A 20,896-nucleotide genomic window follows, 5' to 3' on the forward strand; every position below is an offset into this window, starting at 1 on the left:
ACGAACTGCAGAACACACATTCTATTTTGCTTCTCTGTTTATTTTTCTGCATCCATACAGTAAATTTTATTATTGTGTTTACTTTCTGCTCCTCACTAGATGCTTCCCAGAGAGCTTAATGCAAAAGAGAGAAAGGGGCTCTGTGATCTTAAAAAGAGAGATTTTTAAACCATTCAGGTGCCTGCTTGCTATTACATTTTCATATGTGACTTGTAACTTACTTAACCTTTAACACATATCTGGTTGCTAGTTTGTGTCAGAGCAGACCCCAACTACTTCACATTATGGAAGGCTATGAAAAACTGCCAAAGGACTTAAAAAACAGTGACCACTCAAACTGGCTTATCTCATTTTGTAGCATTACATTAAGAAGTCTAGCCCTGGCTGNTTTTAAACCATTCAGGTGCCTGCTTACTATTACATTTTCATATGTGACTTGTGACTTACTTAACCTTTAACACATATCTGGTTGCTAGTTTGTGTCAGAGCAGACCCCAACTACTTCACATTATGGAAGGCTATGAAAAACTGCCAAAGGACTTAAAAAACAGTGACCACTCAAACTGGCTTATCTCATTTTGTAGCATTACATTAAAAAGTCTAGCCTTGGCTGGTGTGGCTCAGTGGATTGAGTGCAGGCCTACGAACCAAAGAGTCGCAGGTTCAATTCCCAGTCAGGGCACATGCCTGGGTTGTGGGCCAAATTCCCAGTGGGGGGACCATGAGAAGCAACCACACCTTGATGTTTCTCTCCCTCTCTCACTTCCTTCTCTCCCTCTAAAAATAAATAAATGAAATGTCCTAAAAAGAAATCTAGACATAAATATACATCAAAAGGGATATAAAAATCTAAGTATTAAATGAAGTCTACATAATTACAGTAAAAACAAGAATGACATTTTTTAGTTCTTATATGATCATATTATATACTTAATTCTTCTTTAAAAAAACAAGACTGCCACAAGGTATCAATAAAGCTCCCCACACCTGAGGATCTACATGGCTGCATTTCATTTATACGTCCTCGGAAATGATCAACCATATCTAAGAGAATGAATGATCTCCATACTCAGTACCTTTTCCCACAATCAATCAGAAATCAGTAAAGTGCAAGCAGATGGCCAACATTATAAATAAGATGTTTATAAACCTACCTTTCAAATATTTTAAAAAACGCATTCAATAATCCAAGAAGATTTATCAAAATGAAACTAAACCCTGGATTTCATAACAGGTTAATACAAGCCTGGAACATAGCAGACCAGCCAAAAATATATACAGCTTCCCAACTCAGAAGTACATGTCACACAAAAATACGAGTTAAAAAATGAGTGTAGTTGTATAGTCCTACTAAACTAATAAAAATATTTCAGGACTGTTTTCTAAAGATAACAGCTTCCTCTGAGCATGTTAATGCCAACAAGACTTCATCAGTAAGTAAACTAATCTAAATCAAACTCCATCTACTTGAAAATAATCACCATGTGTTGGCCAGAGCTGGTGAGCATGAATGAATCACTGAAAATATTCTCGGTAATTGCAGGTTGCCATTTATATGCACCAGAGTTGGAGCGTTTACTTAGGGAAGTGTCGACGCACACAGACCACCAAGGCAGAACACACGGGAAAGTCACTCTCGACATCCACACTGAAAGCAGCCCAGATCCTCTCTGCACTGTTTCATTGTGGTAGTTATTTCACAGTGTCAGATACACTGCCGGTGACAAAAGGAACATTTATGATTGCAGTTATTTGATTTTCAAGTAATGTGCTACCACAAGAGATTTTTCTGGTTCAGTGGAGTGTGAGCTAAGCATCAAGGGCTAAATATTCTTTTTCAAAGCCCTAAATGTTTCTGCGTGCAAACAGGTACGCACAAAATACGAATGGTGAACAATAACTGAAAGTTATTTTTCAGGATGGAGGGTGCCTTATAGCCACCAATTCTCAAGTATGTCTAGTAACCACAAGTCATGGTGTTAATAAGCGAGAGTGAGGAAGACCAGCTCTGAAAATAATTTGTCCTAAGATGCCTATTAGGCTGGTCCCCATTAGCTCCACTCTTCCCTGCATTGCGCCATAATGGAGTTTTGTCATCGCCATCATCAGAACTAAATTAGAAATCAGGGAACCTGGGTTCTAATTCCAGATCTGTAGCTAACAATCTAAAGAGCTATATAATCATGAGGAAAACCTATAATCTCTCTGAGCTACAATTTACTTATCTGTAAAATGAGGGGGTTGGCCACAAATGCTTAAAATTGATCCTAACTTATAAAGGCAAGCACAGAAAAATGCCACAGGATAAAAAAGGAACGTTGTTCACCTGCAGGGAAACATGAAAATGAAAAAACATTATAAAATTAAATGGTAATGAGGGTATAGAAAAGAACGAACACACTCCAGCCCTATAAAAAGAGTCCTACAAAAATGCAAAGAGAAACACTGCCGCACTCTACATTCCTTCCAGCCTAGTAATTCTACTTTTGAACACAAATCCCCAAAGAAAATATCCTTAAAGAAAAATCAAAGTTCTCTTTTAAAAGGAAATCTCCCTAGCAGCATTACATGTCAGAGAGAAAAACTGGAAACAACCTGTAAGGACAAAAATAGAGGCAAGGCTAAGCAAAATCTGGATTCGCTAATAGAATGAACAAAGGCCTCCAGAGCCATTTTTTTTAAACACTGAACTACTTTCAAAAGAGTGAAAATATTCAACACGATATAACACGACATGTGAACGTTAATCACAAAATACGCTTGCCCTCTTCAGGATTTTATAAAACAAAACATACCAACGAAAACCAGCACAGAAGCTAGAGGGATAGAGTTGGTTCACTGGGTCCATTCTTCCTATTAAAGTCATTACATGGCAAACAATAAAAGCGAGGTGGGGAGAAGGGAATGCTTTCGCAACTACAGTCCAGCTTTTCCATTTCATGTGTCTTCCGTACAGCTTTTCTAACACAACTAATACGGCCTTATATATCTCCTTCCGATGCGGAACGTTTTTCAAGCACCACCACAAAGCCTGGTACTGAATTGTCTGAAAAACCATCAGCATCCATCCACGGGGACAGATGCTCTGAAACCACAGCAGACACGTGGTTGGCCCACTGTCCGCCACTCCCCGACCATCAGTAATGGGAAATTAAGGGAAGCTTCAAGAGTCAACAGTTGTAACTTCAACATAACGCTTGACTCTAAAGTTGACCTTAGTGTGTACAGTAGGACTTGCCAGGAGGCAAACATCTTAGAAACTACCACATATTTTTAGGTACAATTAACCTCTTTCCTTAAATACTGTAAGTCACAAAACCATGGTAAAAGTGATCACTCACATGGCCCAGCAGGAGACCCCTTTCAGCTTCAATATGGACACAGTAAATGGACTTACTGCCAGTGACAGGATTCATGACGCTAAGTTACAGCGGGGGACCTGGTCCAGTGTATAGCTGTGCCTTTGGGTTACCATCCCACTAAAAACTACCAAAAGATACAAAAGGCACAAAGCTCAAATTCTTCTAAGTAATGATTCTCCAAAAGAGATTTAACCAGTGACAAAACTCTTATACAAAGGAATGCTGATTACCCCGGAAGCCTAAGTTTCCTTCCTTCAAAAAAAAAAACCACAAAAAACAACTAACATTTTTTCTATGAATCAATGTTTTGAAGTTTATGTTTTAAGCTTTACAATGCTGGTATCTTTTAACATATTCTATGAATGAATAAGAAAAAAGTGATCATGTCTCATAAGAGAAAAATAATCATATATACTTTTAAAGCTAAAAAGTAGAAATAGTAAAACTGGGCACACCCAAACTATACAAATTCTACCAGAGGCTACCATACACACTTCTTTCAGTGATGGCTATAGCACACAGTCAAAAGCATTTTCAATCTTTCACATTTAAAACTCAAGCAAATTTCCAGAGGTACGGTTATACTAAAAAGACACTGTCATACAGCACGCCCACTTTCCAGTGTCACCAGCATTATCTAATAATTAGAAAAGAGGCTTTCATTTTTGAAACTGTTTCTAGTGACAGACCATATGCTTACTTGCAGCCAATAAATCCAAGCTCTTAGGAAAAGAGATTAGAAGGAATTATTCACTTAAAAATGAATCTAAAAAATAAATTTCAAAAATGCAACAAATTCCACTGACATTTTTATCTGTCTGAATTATTCTGAAAAATCAAATCAATGTATTTTTTCAGTATTCGAATAATATTTACAAGTCCCATGGGTCTAGGATGTCCATAATAATTTACAAGTTTAAAGAAAATGACACGTGCAGAAGTCCAAGACTCACATTAAGCTAAACCAAATCTACACACTTTGATTTGAATTAAACCTCTACCTTGTCAACGATTACCCACTAGATGAAGCAGCAATTCAGTATTGAGACAGACTGATTCAATATTTACTCATTACAGTACAATGTAATGAGGCAAGGACAGGAAGATGTCTTTTTTAAAAAAATCAATTTCAGAGAAACCACATAGGTGTGAGCAAATCACAATTAGAATAGAAATGAAAATAAAATGATAACTTGCACCAAAGAGCTTTGGTAGCTAAGAGGCCATGTCCCTTTCAAAGCTCCCTATCAGCATTGCAGCGCTGTGGTCTGTCCGGGCGGGCGGGGGCACCTCACTTGAGGCTGTGTGGCGTGGCTCTGTGCAGATCAACTAGCTGAGGATGCACAGACTTCTGAATGCAGCTCTCTGAAACAACCTCAGAGGATAGGAACAACTTGTAGGGGGCTGGAACTTAAATACAATTTACCAATCGATTCTTCTTGCTTTCACATTTCAATGACATTTCAATGTCATTTCAATGATATTCTGTGTAGTGACAAGACCGTGAAAATTCCACTAACCGGTATTTTATTTGAGTTCAATTAGAGGTAATGGAGGGGGCTTCTCAATTTTGCTTTAGACATTTCAAATTTTATTTCAGGTTTTATCTACACTTACTGGCAAGACATTTCATATGATAACTATAATGAACTTGATCCATATTTAAATAGATGAATCCATATTTGAAATTCACATACGCTGCAACCAAATTAGCGATCTAGTAATTTCTATAAACAATGTCCTAAAAAAACATGCTTTTCACTCTCCTGACTCAAGATTTTACCTGCTAAATCTGTTCATTATAATTTAGCAAAATATTAAAGTTTGACATGTTTTACCAAAGATAATTTTGGAGTAATTTCTTTCACTCAAAACACGAAGTAGATTTTCACTGTAAATAATTTTAAAACCATTAGAATCAGATGTTTGGTAAATATTATCCTGCAAAACACTTAAAATATATGCCGAAGAGTAAAAATTAGCCGCGTAATGGTTTCCACTGCAATTTAAAAATGGGAGAAACATGAAGTTTTCAAGAGATCAGGAGCCGTCTGATATTTACATGAGAGGTTCATGAGCTCCTCTGTAATCCTAAAATAAGGTTCCTACAGCCTTATCATTATGGTGAAGGTGAACACGTCCCACTTGTTACACAGTGGAGGTGACTTCGAGCCTTTCTAGTGGCTGGTTTGTTTCAAGAGCACAGACACTCCAGGCGCAAACATATTCTGAGACAGTACCGTTGAGAAGAGGCTGTCCTTCGTGCACACCCTGCGACAGGACTGCGCTGTAAGCGTCTTCAGGAAACCCAGTCTTGCATAACGCGGTTTCAGCAGAAGCCTCTGCAGATGCCTGCAACACGAGAAAAAGAGCGTGTGTCATGACTGCTGCCCACTTCAACATGCCACTTCGCCTAATGCCTCGTGTTTTCAACGATCGCGTACAAACACCCCCTTTGTTTCTGAATGGTTGTCATCAGAAGGCAGGGGGCAAAGGGCTAATGTGTTTTTTTTTATCTGAGATTATTTATTTATCTTTAGACGGGAAGGAGAGAGGGAGAGAAACATCAATGTATGGTTGCCTTTCGTGCGTCCCCTGCTGGGAGTTGGCCTGCAGGGAACCAGCCTGCAACCGAGGCATGTGCCCTGACTGGGAATTGAACCGCGACCCTCTGGTTCGCAGGCTCGTGCTCAATCCACTGAGCTACGCCAGCCAGGGCCAGGGCTAATGTTTTTGATACATGGAGTAGAAGAAACAAATCCCACTTGTCTTGTCCAGTAAAATCTAAATAATAAACAGTCCGGGTTTTTCGACGAACTGAGTATTTCCACAAAAATGGTCGTTGTGACTGAAGAACCAGCAGGTGGACCTGGGGCTGGGGGCAGCCACCTAGTCTGTCAGCTCCACAAATCAGCACCGCTAACTTAACTTTCCCAAAAAATATGTATACATTCAAGTATGCAGACTTCTATACTCTCATCTAATTATGAAGTTTGTTTCACTATTTACTCTGGTAATTTAAACAAATGAAATTGCAATACACTTACTGCAGAATATAGAGTATTTAATACCAAGTAAAACCAATCAATCCAAATTGCGTGTGTGTGTATACTTGAAGGACAGGGAGACATTAAAATATAAATAAAGAGTAATACAATTATGTTCTTTTTTTAGACTTCAAATCAGCTTCCCTGGCCATCTTCCTCTCTATCGTCACTTACACAATTAACTACCTGGTGTGCTTCCAACTCCATTATACCAAGTTCTACCCAGCTAGTCCTCCAAGTCAGTTTCACCACTTCTTTCAGCCCTACAGACATCATCCCAGCACAGCCAGGGCTCACTAGAACTTGTGCAGCATTTGCATTACTTATAGAAGGTTCACCCCGTGCTGATGAGGATCCAAAGGGAGGAGGAAGAGTGGGTGGAGGCTGCCGGAGGGAGGGAGGGATTTCAGCAGTGGCTGCACCCGCATTAGAAGCGGCAACCAGACATTGCCAGGAAGGAGAAAGGGAAGGCCCAGCAATAGAGACCTCAAAGCGGTTGTCTGAATGAAGTAGCAGCACAGCTTCACAATTCAAGGGCCACCTGGATCATGCACGTGAACTTCTGCAAATACTAAAATGGCAAAAATCCAGACTCATCGAATTGTTATTCAATATTCTGTTCTTTTCAGATACGAGAAAATGTAAAAAAACGTAAATTTGAACTTCATTAAATAGATCACATAGTATATCTCAGATAAGAATCCGGAGTAACAGTGAGATAATAGTTCAAACCATCAAATTAGCAAACAGTTTTAAAAGTCTGTTACATGCAAGAAAGGGTTTTTGATTATCAAGTCAATGACACAGAGCCACCAACCTCTTTACACAGGTGTTAGTGGAAGCTGGTACAGTTACACTGGGGTACGATTTGAAAAATTCTAGTAAAGATGAATGTGAACATGTCCTGCGTGGGGGGCATAGTCCTGGAGAAACTCTCCCCCGGGTGCCCCAGTCCCCAGGTGCAGCAATGGGCACTGCAGCGTGGTACAGCAGCGGGACCTGCAGAATATCAAACACCCACCCGCAGGAGAAGGGACTAATAAATGTCAAAGAGCCCAAAAAAGGAATATTCAACAGCATTACAGTAGAAGACCTGGGCCTACTTTTATCCACAGGGTTACATCTCCAAACAAGCAAACAAAAAGTCCGTTTCTTTAACTTCCATGTAACATTGAAAGAGAAATTTAATTGTAAAATCAAACTAGAGATGACTTAGTTTTAGTAAGTTCAGAAATCTATGCAACATTCCAAATTCCAGTTGGAGACAAAGCATACTACCATATTCATCTTGCAAAAGAATAAAAATAAAGAGGATGATTGATGACTCCATTTTTACACATAATGTTTAAGTACAAAAGATAATGTAATATTATTGACACAGGTAGTAAGAATATAAAAATGTACAAGGTAGTGGTAAGCACTAAATTTAGGACTGTGGCCACCCCAAAGGCGGCAAAGTAGAAAAGGCATCAGGAAAAATCACATAGGCAGCTTTGATTTTATTTCTAATAATTCATTTCTTTCAAAAAGAATCTAAACCAAACGGGGTAAAATGTAAAGATGTCCATAGGCACACGGTGCAAATTATATTATTCTCTCTATATTCTGCATACTATGCATATTTCACACTGAGAGAAAATACTAGGGATGGAGAGGTAAGGAGTTGGGTTTCTAACACTCCTCAGTCTGGGACACCACACAGCACTCTGATACTTGCCAGCTCTAAAAATCCAGGCCCTTATCCCGGGTCTGGCACAAAGAAAGCACTCAGTAAGTGAAAGCTTGTTGCTTCTAGCAAACCGGAACAAATACAGGGAGCTCACTAGATCACCTCATAAAATGGGCCAATGTGCTGTGAGTCTGCGTCCCCTGATGGGTAGGGGTCTGCCTCTCCCCCTCCGGTGCAGGATTCTGCAGAAGGAAGAGGAGGCAGGGTTCCCACCTGGGAGGGCAGGTGGGAGTGAGGGCGTGGCGAGGGCGTGGCTGTGGCGGCAGGCACAGGCAAGCAAGGGGAGGCACTGGGTAAGCCGGAGTCTCAGTCCAACTCGGTCGTTTGGGTGAGGTAACCCAAAGACTAGAGGAAACCTGCCATCTTTTGTCTTTCCACTTTTTAAAAAAACTTTTAAGAATTGGGCTATAATTGTCATACGTTACATCATTTTTTAAAAATTGAGATCTAATTGCTATATAACACTATATTAGTTTCAGATATACAATGTAATGATTTGATATTCGTATGTATTGCAAAACAATCACCACAGGAAGTGTAGTTAACATCGTCAACGTACACGGTGATCTTGAATTCCACTACTAACGTCTGGTTTCTCAGTGGATCTGCCCTCAGGCCAGGGAACAAGCAGCAACACGCTCCTCACCCAAACCCACAGGAACGGGATTTCGAGGCCACCTGAAGTCCATCAGCAATACCGCAAATGTTCACTTCAGAGTATCGGTGTCCCCTTATTTGGGAAAAGGGAACTTCTGCCCTGAGAATGCTACTCTGCTCTTTCCCCTCACCCAGAAACGAGCACGCACCTGCACACAGTGGCTGTGAGAACTCCTGAAACACTACTTGTAAAGCACATCTCTAACAGATGCTCTCTCCCTGTCTCACCAGTATTTAAGCACCATGGGCGTCGTGCATTACTTTATGGGACTTCCATATTTGTTTTAAAGAGCTGAACCTTTCCTAAATTCCTCTTCTCCAAGACGAAATGAACCCAAAGGAATAACATGCTGTTCTTAACCTACAGTATACTTCCTTAATGATGGGCTCCATAAAATTGTTAAAACATACATTTCTCCCTATTAATTTAACACAATACTAATTTTCCCTCCTACTATGCGGTCTAAATTAACATGTTCAAAAAATAAACAAGAAGCACTGAAATGAATGCAACCTCAAAACTGGAGATACTGCAGGCTGACATCATGCCTAGCACTGTGCTGGTGCAGCGATATTTCATGTAACAGGCACAGCGGCCCCCCAAGGCTGGGCTGGTGCTAGCTCTGAGATCGTGGGGTACCACAGAGCATTGTGGGGCATGGTCTATGCAGGCAAGCTGACTCCACCTGTGAAGCCTCCCCTGAGAGCAGGTTGTTGGATACTGAAATTTCTCTAGTCCAACCTAAAGCTAACGCTGGAATGTTCTCCAACAGTGGTCCTCAGTGTGGCATGGACACATGCCTCAGGGGACATCTGACAGTGTCTGGACACATTTTTGGTTGTTGAAACTGGGAGAGGCTTAAACTGGGAGAGGCTTACTCTCGGCTCCTCAGGGCAAGAGGTCAGAAAAACTCCCAACCATTACACCACCGCAGAATTATCCAGCCCCAAACGTCCATAGGGTCAAGAGTGACACCCATGAAAAAGGGGTGTCCTTCTACCCTTTGACACCTCCAGTAAGTGGGAAGCTCACTGTCTCTTTAAATAGCTCACTGAAGTCTTACTGGAATATCCTCCCTCCCCCAGCATTACGTGATCTCTCTGCCAGGCCTAAGATAAGATTCGGGAAGTTACAAGGTGAGAAAGAACCATCCCCTCAAAAATTCCCTTCCTTCCCAGTGGGGGAGACTGTGAATCACTTTCATTTTCTTGATATTTGAATAATACAGGGGTCACCAAATGTTTTCCGTAAAAGGGTGAGACAGTAAGTATTTGAAGCTTTGTAGGCCACAGGATTTCTGTTGGGAACATTCCACTCTGCTAATGTAGTTCAAAAATGATCATAGTCAACTGGAAAGAATGAACATGGCACTGTGCATTCTAATAAAACTTTATTTATGGACACTACAATCTGAATTTCATTTAATCTTCAAGTGTCAAAAATTACTCTTCTTTCAATTATTTTTAAAAGCATGTATGCATTTGCGCTTTTTAAAATGTGAAAAAATCCCTGGCTGGTATAGCTCAGTGGATTGAGCGCAGGCGTGTGAACCACAGGATCGAGGTTCGATTCCCAGTCAGGGCACAGGCCTAGGTTGCAGGCCAGTTCCCAGCAGGGAACTGCCTCATGAGAGGCAACCATACATTGACATTTCTCTCCTTCTCTCCTTCCCTTCCCCTCTAAAGATAAATAAATTTTTAAAAATCTTAAAAATAAATAAATAAATAAAATGTGAAAAAAACTTTGTAAAAAAAATTATAGGACTACTTACCAAGCAGACTTTCCCAGGTTAAAGGGTGTTATATACCTCTGTAGGAACCTAATCTTTTGTTTTTAAGATTTTATTTATTTTTAGAGAGAGGAAGGGAAGGAGAAAGAGGGAGAGGAACATCAAAGTGCAGTTGCCTCTTGTGCACCCCGACTGGGGACCTGGCCTGAAACCCAGGCATGTGCCCTGACTGGGAATTGAACCAGTGATGCTTTCATTCACAGGCCGGCGCTCAGTCCACTGAGCCACACCAGCCAGGACAAAAAACACTCATGCCCATATAAAAACAGCCATCAGGACTTCCCTTCTCAGATCCCTGAAACAATGCGGTGAGTTTTATAAAATACTGCTATCTCCCTTAATTCTTACAATCGCCCCCTGAGCAGGGTGAAATTATCCACATTTTACAAATGAGCAAATAGGGTCTCATTTTAGTGGTGAATATTCAAGACCTCGCATGGGGAGGAGGAAGAGGCAAGATTCTAATTCTACAGTCTTTCCAAGTACAACAAATAATTACAGTTTTTTCAGAAACATTTAGTAACCATTTGCCACTGGAAAGAGAACAAGACACTGTCCCTTCCCTTAAGAAGTTCAAGGCTTCGTGTCAGAGCAAAATAAAGAGGAGACTGATTGCAATAGGGACTAGGAAGTAAAGATATGCAAAGGGCATAGGAGAGCCCTGGCCAGGGGTCTGGGAGCCCCTCAAGCAGAGCCTGGGAGAGCCAGGAGGTGGGGCGTGGCGAGAAACCATGTCAGGCAGTCACTGCTTGAGCGAGAACAAGGCAGTGAGAAACAGCATACTGCCTGGGGAATTATAATGAGTTCAGTGTCACTGGAGTCCAAGAAGCAAGGCAGAAAGTCCAAAGTTGAAGCCGGGGAGTTATACAGGGTTAGATCATAGATGGCTGGGGGGCTTAGGGTTATCCTGTTGGCTTGGGAGAGCCAGGCAGAGATTTTAAGCAGAAGCAGATTGTGTCTGATATTGTGCACGAAGCATGCTCTGATGCTTCGTGGGAAATGTGTGTGTGTCGGAGGGTTGTTGGGGGTGGGGGTGGAGTAAAGGCTGGGTGGCAACTTGGGACACAGACTTGTCTCAGGCAGAAAACTGCAGGAATGAAAAAGGGGCAGATTGTATCAATGTGAAGACAATTAAAAATGATAGGTCTCACAGCAGAAGGAGGGAAGGAGGAAGTGAGGCCCTCCCCACGTTTCCCGCTGAGTGGCTGCAGACACGAGTGGCAAAAACTAAGAAAGATAATCTTAAAATTATTACACCAGGAACAATGTGCTAAAGCAGCAGCAAGAATGGGATGGTAAATCTTCCTGTAGAAATCAAAGACTGCATAGCTGAAGTGACATTTAGGCTCTGTCTTCAAAGATGATTAAAATTTGGCCAGGAGAATGAAAAGGAAGTGGAAAAGGGCATTCATTTCAGGCAAGAGGTGCAGCACGAACAAAGGCCCTGTTGATTTACGTGGAGCTTGTAGCCAACCCCAACAACCCTGATCTTTTACACCAGGCAACTGTTAAGTCATGGCTTCCAGTGTCTTTGCTGCTGATGTAGAGTCCCTGGGAACGATGATTTCCATTTAACCCTACAAGATTTTATCTCAATAAATGAATAATTACATCTAGATTGAATCATTCCTCCTGACTTCCCATACCAACCAAATCTAATACTACATCCGGTGTCTTCATAAAGATGCTACTCAGATACTAAACAAGAGAGGGCATGACACACACCCAGACATCGTCCTCTACAGGGACTCAGGAGCCAAAAGCTAGGCTCTCGAACGGCAGTCCATGCAGTAGTTGGGAGCGTGAATTTTCAAAATGCCAGGCCACCTGAGTTTGAATCCCCATCCTTCACTTAACCGTCTGTGAGACCTCAGAGAAGTCACAGTTTCCCCATCGGCACAAAATGTTTCATAAGGGCAGCAGCCACTTACAGGGCAGGTGAGAGGGGTACGTGAAATCATGTGTGTAGCGCACACGAGTGTCCGGCACATGCTTATTCAATGCATTATCTATGAGCAATCATAGTGTTACTACTTTTATGACAACATGAATCTAACTCACAGTACCTCTGTCATACAGCCCCTTTAGTTCCCAAACTTGCTCAGCATATCAGGTAATCTTCGATATTTGTCTAAAACACAGATTTCTCGCTCTGGCTAGTGTGGCTCAGTGGATTGAGGGCCAGCCTGCGAACCAAAGGGTCACCACTTCAATTCCCAGTCAGGGCACATGCCCGAGTTGCGGGCCAGGTCCCCAGTAGGGGGTGCGTGAAAGGCACATTGATGTTTCTCCTTCCCTTCCCCTCTGTCTAAAAATAAATAGATAAAATCTTTAAAAAATAAAATAAATAACATAAAATACAGATTCCTAGGTCCCAACTCGAGACTCAGTAAAACAGAATCTCAAAAGCTGTGAATACACCAGTATGTTTAACAAATTGGCCACACATTCAGCCTGTATCTCAGCCTCTGAAATCTTTCTGAACTCCGGATATGGCGCATCTTACTTTTCTTCCTAGTCTTCAGGTCTAATAACTTAGCAACAACAAAAAGGAGTAACGCAGCAATTATTTTTTCTGCTGTTAACAATTCCATGCTGTCTCCTAGTTACTGTGTGCTCCTGAAGATGGAAACCACAGTCATCCTTTCATAATTACAAGTACGGGAATTTTGCCCCAGGTCAGCATGAGGCTATTCTTTTATTTGAAAATTATTCCCTCTCGATTTTGTTGTTTGTTTTTAATTGGAGCATATTCCATCCCCGGTCCTTTAGTAATTCTCCTCTTCTCCACAGTTCTGCACAGATTATAAGCAGTTGGCAAGTGCTCTCGGCCCGTCAGGACGAAATTCATGCTGGGCAGAGGATCTGAACTCATTTAGTGCCGCCCCGAACTCCCGCACAATCAGCTCACCTATCTTGAGTTTCAATTTCCTCCTACAAGTATTTGCTCTACTCTTCCCCGGCTGCAGATCGACCTTCTTGTCTAAAAAGGACAGAAGTGTAATAGGAGTTGAGGAGTTCTGCTTGCCTGATAGTATTAGTCTATGTGTTCCAGTTCTGAACTCACAGCAACATCACTTTTTGTTCTGGTTGAAGTTTTTCCATAGTTTGAACATCATGAGCTTTAAAGCCTGAGTCCACTACTCTTCTAGGTTCCTGTTTTCATGATTATTTTTTCCACAGTCATCCTTGGTCACTGGCTCTGTTTTCCCATTTCATCCAAGTCACTCTCAAATCCAAGCTCTTAAATATTCCATTGAAACCTCCATGGTCTCTCCCTTCTTTCTCATCAGGATCGTTTATGATTACTGGCTAAAAATTCTACATCTCAAAGTGGTCCAAACCTAATACGATCTTCTCTTTCTGGCTCTGAAGACCACCTAACTAAAACCTAGGCTCTGCTCGTTATAAACTCATTCATGTAAGCAACTGGATGCTCTTCCCCAAAGTATCCATCTCTTCCTTTTTTCCATCCCAGGTTTACTCTGGTCAGAATCTGGTAAAAATCGGAGGACTGTAAAGTAGATGATCCAATATAGCCAATAAAGCTGAAAACCTCCTTTTCCTTTACAATATGTTTATTCCCCTCACTCTTCTCAGGTATAAAGGCTGTCAGGTGTTGCAGCGGCCCTGGGGCAGACCTGCGTGACCTTGATAAGCTACATAACTGCAGCACTGCCTCGGCTTCTTCCTTAATGATAATAATAATAATAACAATAACAACTAGAGTATCAGCCTCATAGGATTGCTGTGAAGCATATAAAGGACTCAAAAATAATCCCTCATTCACCACAATGCAAGGGTTAGTTATTATGTATTAAGATGCTGTTGTTTACGTGGTGGAGATTTTGATCTCTTTGCTATCTGGGTACCCAACAAATATTTTTAAAATTTTTTGAGGAGTAGAAATACTGAAAAGAAACCAGTAAAATTCATTCACAAACATGTACAAAGGAAAGCAAGTGGAATTCCCTTCACGTGATTTGCAGAGTGGGGGTGGGCAGCGGTGGTGAGGCCGTGGGGACAACTACGGTAACACCTTTACTATGTGGTTTTGTCTTCCACGTGGCATGAGCATGTAGACTCAACCGGTGAAAGCATGTTTAAAGCAGTTAGCAGGGGACACGGTGAAATAACAATGAAACCGTTCAAGAACCAATCTGCATGGCTAATTTTTCCCTTCTTAATCCAATTTATAAGCACACAGTTACATTTGCCAGACTCTCTACATTTCACAGGATTCTATCCATGATGTTCGAGGCTTCGTTAAGAAGATTATTCAAGAGCTACTGCCACTCCTGAAAGATTATTCTCTGTGTCAGCCATGCCATTGATGGCACTCTGAATGTCCTATCCCTGGAAACATGCTCAAAATATGCAGAAGTTTAACCCTGGATGTTGGCATTTTTGTTTTGTCACATACTGTTCTTGAGGGACAGCACAATATTTCAAGCAGGTTCTTTAACTCTTCCTTGCCTCCGTGATACCATCTAGACCAGCGTAAGTGCAAAGTACACCTGACGAAGGCCACACACTACCCACCTGTTAGCCACCTAGAGATTCCCAACTGAGCTTCAATTGTATTATGAGGGTGGGCCCTCGAATATTTCTAGCATCAGTACCATTATTTTTCTGATTTTCATCCCTTTTAACCAAGCAATGGGAAAGGCAATAGTCAGATAAGGGCATCAGATAATGGCATCAATACCGGTCCAGGAACCTGACAACTCTGCTGAAACTGAACTCTGAGCTAAAAGACAGCACCCCAATACAAGAACTCGATGGACAGAGTCTCGTTCCACGTACAAAATGTGGTTTAGAGCATGAGTTTCCAGGAGCTGAACTTATCAATGCTTAGGATCACATGTAAACACTCACCAAGTGGAATCCATGGAGGTGCGTGCAACGCCCTACATACAGAGCCCATATGAGAGGAAGCTTTCAAGGCGCCTGGAGCAAAGTCCCAGAGCACAGACTGGAATCTACCAATGAGTGTCCCGGATTTTTAATGGCATGAATAGCAACCCTACATGTACTGATTGACTTGGCTTGTGAAAGTGTAACACTACCATGAGATGATGGCTCAGGCAGGTAGGCAACTAACCTGCATGAAAAGTTCCAGGAAGTGTCTGAAGCAATTCCAATAGAGCCAGCCAATCCTGGTTTATGTTGGCTTTGTCCCATCAACTCATTACACTCACCAGAGACCACAACAAGTTTCCATACCATGTTTGAATCAAATTATATAGTATTTAACAAGAGACGGCGTTTATAATCAACTTAGGAATATATTTAACTAAATACACTGAATGCTAATATTTACTGCTTACCATGTGACTGTGGTACAATGTTTTCCGGGCATTATATCTCAACAAACCTCACAATAATCCACTGCAGCAAGTGCTAAGATTAGTGCTATTTTTGTAGCAAGGAAGCAAACAAACAAAATGGCCCTCGGTCTCTAGTCAATGTAGTAGTGATACCCAACCCAGCCCTGAAGGCCTTTCGGGACCTCCCTTCACCGCTGCCCAACCCCCAACAAAACTGCCCGAAGGCAGCCCAGTGCGTTAAATGTATACCTAACAGGCTAAGAAGAAAACGTGTCCTATGGAAATTAAGACCAAGTGACAAATTTACCCCAGCCAGTGTGAATTTTTTCTAAAATAGAATTCTCACATATGATATGTGATATATATAAATAAAATAATTTCACTATGGAAAAAAATGAGAGAAAAAGACATCAAGTCAAACTTTTGTAAACACCTTGTTTTTATATCACCCAAATCAAAGCCCCACCATCGCCCCCAACTCTTCTGAAAGTACACATGGAGTGTGTTAATTTACAGGAGGTGATACTGATGAGGGAATGATTACAGTTGCTGGCAGAGTGTGCTAATTTGCTATCATCCAGACAGTGTTGTGTTTATCCAATCGGGTCTGTTTCATAAAACCTGAAGCATGGTTTCACTTTTTAAAAATGGTTGCAGGCCTTTCCAGTCCCCGTAACTCTGATTTAATTTGAATAGCGAGCTGTAGTGATGACTTATCTAATTCCCAGACCTTAATAAGATAAATCTAACCCAATTATAGCATTATTCTTATGATGAAACAACATTCACAGCACAGCTTGGAGAAATGTGCTGCAGTGACAGGAAGGCACCGTCTATGACGCCCAAGTTCAAAGCTATTCCTGAGCTTGTTCCTGGAACAGCACCCTGTCCCGTGGACTTCCAAGAGGTTAAACAACAAAGCAGCAGACCCAAGCCCTGCATGCTAACTGAGAGGCTGGAGCTAATATCATCCATTCCAGTGTCAACTCGGGGGTGGAAAACCAGCATTTTTTTCCACCCATGGCTACCCTGGGTGATTTAAGCCTGACATTTGGACAGTTCCACCGCGTAACCTGTATTGGGGGAATGCTTCTTCCCCTCCTGAAGCTCCTTTCCTCGTGGAAGGACTTCTGCTAACTGCAGTACGTCCACCTCCTTCCCCTCCACCAATCAATCAGTGATACCCTGAATGGCAGTTCTCAAAATGGGGTCTGATCCTTCCAGAGGGTCTGGAAAAGCAAAACTACTTCCATAATACAGTATTTCTGGCCTTTTCACTCTCATTCCCTCACCAGTGTAAAGTGGAATGTTCCCATGGCCACGTGTCTTATGACTCCTGCACAGAGTAAATACAGAAGCAGGTATGGAGAACCAACTGCCTTCTATGAAGCCAGGCATTAAGCAGATTTGCAAAGCTATAAAAGCACAACGCTACTCTTTCCACTAATTAATTTTTCCTGTTTTGGAAAATAGAGTTATTGTTAATAAACACTGGTATTTGTGTTACATATACAATTGGTTTAATATTTTAAATGAATTAAATAAATGTTATATATATTCTCAGTTTAATTCCTAATATGCTTCACATTGAAAATATTACCCATATTATAAAAGCTCATTAGGGCACTGGATAATTTTTAAGAGTGTAAAAGGGTCCTTACACCATGAAGTTATGAATTGCAGCCCTAGAGAGAAGAGGGATGGGCTGAACTTCCCTGAAGACTGAATTCCAAAGAAAAATGTGGACAGCTGGTGGCCAGCCCTGTCCCCTACTCCTTTCCACTTGGGAGTCACAGGCCCACAGAAAACAAGCGTGGTGATCTCATTTTCCACGCTGGGTCCATGCTGGGAGTTCGCAGGTGCCCTGCAGCACTTGGGGGGACGGGGTAGCCCAACACTGCCTGCAACTGAGTGAGCATGTCTGTGGAATTCTGGGGTTCTGTTTCAGCAACAGACATGCCCACAGATAAATAAAAGCCACGACCCCTCCAGGCCAGACTTTATCAGAACCTTGGCGGTATTTTCTTTTTCTAACTGTTGGCTCTTCTGGCTTATATTACACTCAACCCAGAACTTGGCAAAGGGGAAGAGAAGTGCTATATATTGGGTCCCTTCAGAGACTTTGGCATTTGGTGTACTCTCTAGGGGCCACGGAAAATAAAAAAGGAGTCCAACTCTGGGGAAGAAAACACTCATGGAGATAGTGGGGTTCCAGCCAGGGGAGAAAGGGTGCTGTACTCAGGCCTCCAATGTTCTTTAACTTGGTGGTTTGCAGTCTTAAATGTGTGATGTAGCTGGTTTTTGTAGCTGGCAGGTAGCTTTTAACATCAAGAGGCTTTAATTCCTAAGCCACAGAATATTTTGATCTCCATGTGTGACCGCAGCTTACAGTGGTTTTTCTCAAAGAAAGGGCCTGTTTACAGAGGCAGGGCCTGGAGCAAGGACAAGGAGCCCCAGGAAAGGCTATAGGCCAAGGATTTCAGAAAAGAGACAGGACATGCAGTGACCTTGGCCAAATGTTTGATGAGGGCTGTTGCAGGTTGGCCTTGGCAAAGGTCTGAGGCAGGTCAGCACTTCTAGAGGTGCCCATGGGCCCCGGGCCTGAATAAGCAGAGACAGCTGAGGCACAAGAAATGGGGATTATTTCAACAACTATTGCCTAATGACTAAGTAAGCTGAACAATGTTTGCTGCTCTTCAATGACAGTGAGTTTAAGAGCCCTAAGGATTCTCATAGCTTGACCACAGGCTCAAGGGTCAGCCTCCACCATGGGGTCTGGGCTGGTCTTTACAAATGAAGGGGAAATCTTCCCTTGCTGAGGGTCTGCTTTAGCCAAAGCAACCCCAGAGCAAGTGGCATGGAAAGAGCCAACGTGGCACGAGACAGAAAACACCTGCTCCCAAGGCCGCATGTCCCCAGTGGACCACTCGCCAGGGCCCACATTGGTGACAGCGCCAGGCTGTCCGTCTCAGGGAGCTCACAGGGGAAGGCAAAGTAGGAGGTTTGGATACGCTGGTCACACACCAAAACTCCTCAGGGAGAGGCTCCCAATGGGAGGTCAAATTTAGCACTTTGTATATACCTGGGGAGGAGGGGTCCACCCCAGCATTCTGGGATTTTTTTTCTCAGAAAGCTAGTGTTTGAGATACCGCCACTTACGTGCAAGATTCAGAAATGTCCGATGGCGGCAATCCCCATTCTTTTCCAGGTACCTTTCTTTCTCATCCAGCATCTCCCCTTTGAACTTTGTGTTTAGTTCAAAGGTCAAGGATCAGTGCAGGAGGCTTAGCATTCAGGAAAAGCTAAACCAGGGAAGGTGTTCTCTGCCCACTGTGAGCCCCTCCCTTACTTATTATTGGCTCTCTGCTTTGGTCTTTGGGACACTTCAGGACAGTTTCTGGGGTCATGATGCTTTTGCCTAGGATAACTCTTTGCGAACTGGGAATGGTTTGGGTTCTAATGCTGCAGGCTGCATGACCACTGCCATGCAGTGGCTTGAGGACTCTGTAAATAGTGAAGCTATAGATCATCTAAGACTCCACGAGGTTGGAAGCAAAACTGTCCTTACAAAAAGCCCATCTCCCCCCCCCCCCCTCTGAGGGTAATCGCCACGCTTCCAGGGGAGCATACACTTGATGGTTAAGAAAATAAACTCGATGTTTAATCCAAAATCTGGGGAAGGTTTCGTGGAACCCTTATTTTCCCTACTTCCACGTAGAGAGCACTACACTAGCCACACCACTCCCGACCTCTGTCAACCCCTCTGGCAGGTTTGGGTGACATAACCGGGCCTACAGAACCCAGTCCCCCACACCCCCAACCCCAGTAACCCCTTCTCTGCTGGGGGCCAGCTTGCCCATGTCGTGTGAAGATCATTATGCTATAGGTGAATTTACAGTGGCAGGATCTGGACTGGGGAGGCCTGCCCTCACCCAGCATTGCCCGGTCGGGGGGGTTCATTCTGAGACCCGACACGTTTAAGCCGCATTCTCCAATCTTGTCTTTATCAGTAATAAAGGTTGTATTTTAGTTCTCTGTCTGCTTACTCCCTTGTTTTATTTGTTCAGAAGTTAGATGGATCAGAAGCACTGTTTACTAAGTCCCTTCAAAGACACCAAAATTACCTATAGAGACTCACTATTACTACTTAAAGGCCAAAGCTAAGAGATCAAAAAAGGAGCCAGGTCAAAAAATTCTCCTACTGTCAGCAGGGCCACAAGGCCACTAGGACAGCTGGACACTACAGGTCCGAGAAGAGACAACCACGATTCTTCCATTGTTCCAGGAGTCAATGGGCTGGGAACAGAAAGTCACAGGTAACTCTGGATTCCTGGCTAAATACAGTTCTGGGCCATGCTGAAATCACAGAACCATGAACTACTCATCAGTCACTTTCATCTCTTAAAATCACCACCCAGGGGCCACGTGGCCAGTGACAAAAACTGCCAACTTCCATTTGAGGTAGCTTATCTGTTAGATTGGCTCAATTTGTTAGATTTTCCCGCCCACAGGGCCAAAGTTTGTTCCTTAAAACTGAGATCTTTTAAGTCCTCATTCTAAAGTCCAGATCCTCCTCCAGACTGCCATCCTCCAAAATCTTGAATGGACACTTATCTTCTTCCCCGTTTCCCACCTGGCTGGCCACCTCCTAGGGGTGTGTGTGCCTTTGGGTAAATGGTTTACGCCAGACTTTGTTCAGACTTTGTTCAGACTTTTGCCAACGGGATGATGATAAGATATCTCAGGGGCTGACGTGAGGACTGCATGAGACAATGCACGTGAAGTGCTTGGCCGGTCACAGAGTAAACTCCCAGCAAATAGTAGATTTAATCAAATCAATCTGCTTTCAAGAAGGTTCACAATCCTCGGAAACACACCATACAAACCATAACTGAAAGATGTTACACAAAGGGAATGAGAAACAAACAGCCCGAGGAAGAGACAGACAAGTTACAAACCTCACCCGCTAGGTCAGGGTTCA

At 42.5% G+C, this 20,896-nt stretch overlaps 1 protein-coding gene and 1 long non-coding RNA gene across 2 annotated transcripts in view; one reads left to right on the forward strand and one right to left on the reverse strand.

The window, feature by feature from the left end:
• Positions 1-20,896, reverse strand: part of CDH2 (cadherin 2) — a 207,972-nt gene that overhangs the window by 172,978 nt on the left and 14,098 nt on the right. The window contains exon 2 of the mRNA XM_037032397.1: positions 5,603-5,714. Within this exon, the coding sequence (XP_036888292.1) occupies positions 5,603-5,714 (112 nt within the window). The remainder of the gene's footprint in view (positions 1-5,602; positions 5,715-20,896) is intronic.
• LOC118977447 (uncharacterized) lies at positions 35-536 on the forward strand. Its single transcript, XR_005064532.1, has 2 exons — positions 35-177; positions 404-536. It is a non-coding gene; the product is annotated as an uncharacterized LOC118977447 (long non-coding RNA).

This window comes from Sturnira hondurensis, unplaced genomic scaffold (genome assembly GCF_014824575.4).
Source record: "Sturnira hondurensis isolate 20B ecotype Veracruz unplaced genomic scaffold, ASM1482457v3 Scaffold0001872, whole genome shotgun sequence".
Taxonomy (NCBI): Eukaryota; Metazoa; Chordata; class Mammalia; order Chiroptera; family Phyllostomidae; genus Sturnira; species Sturnira hondurensis.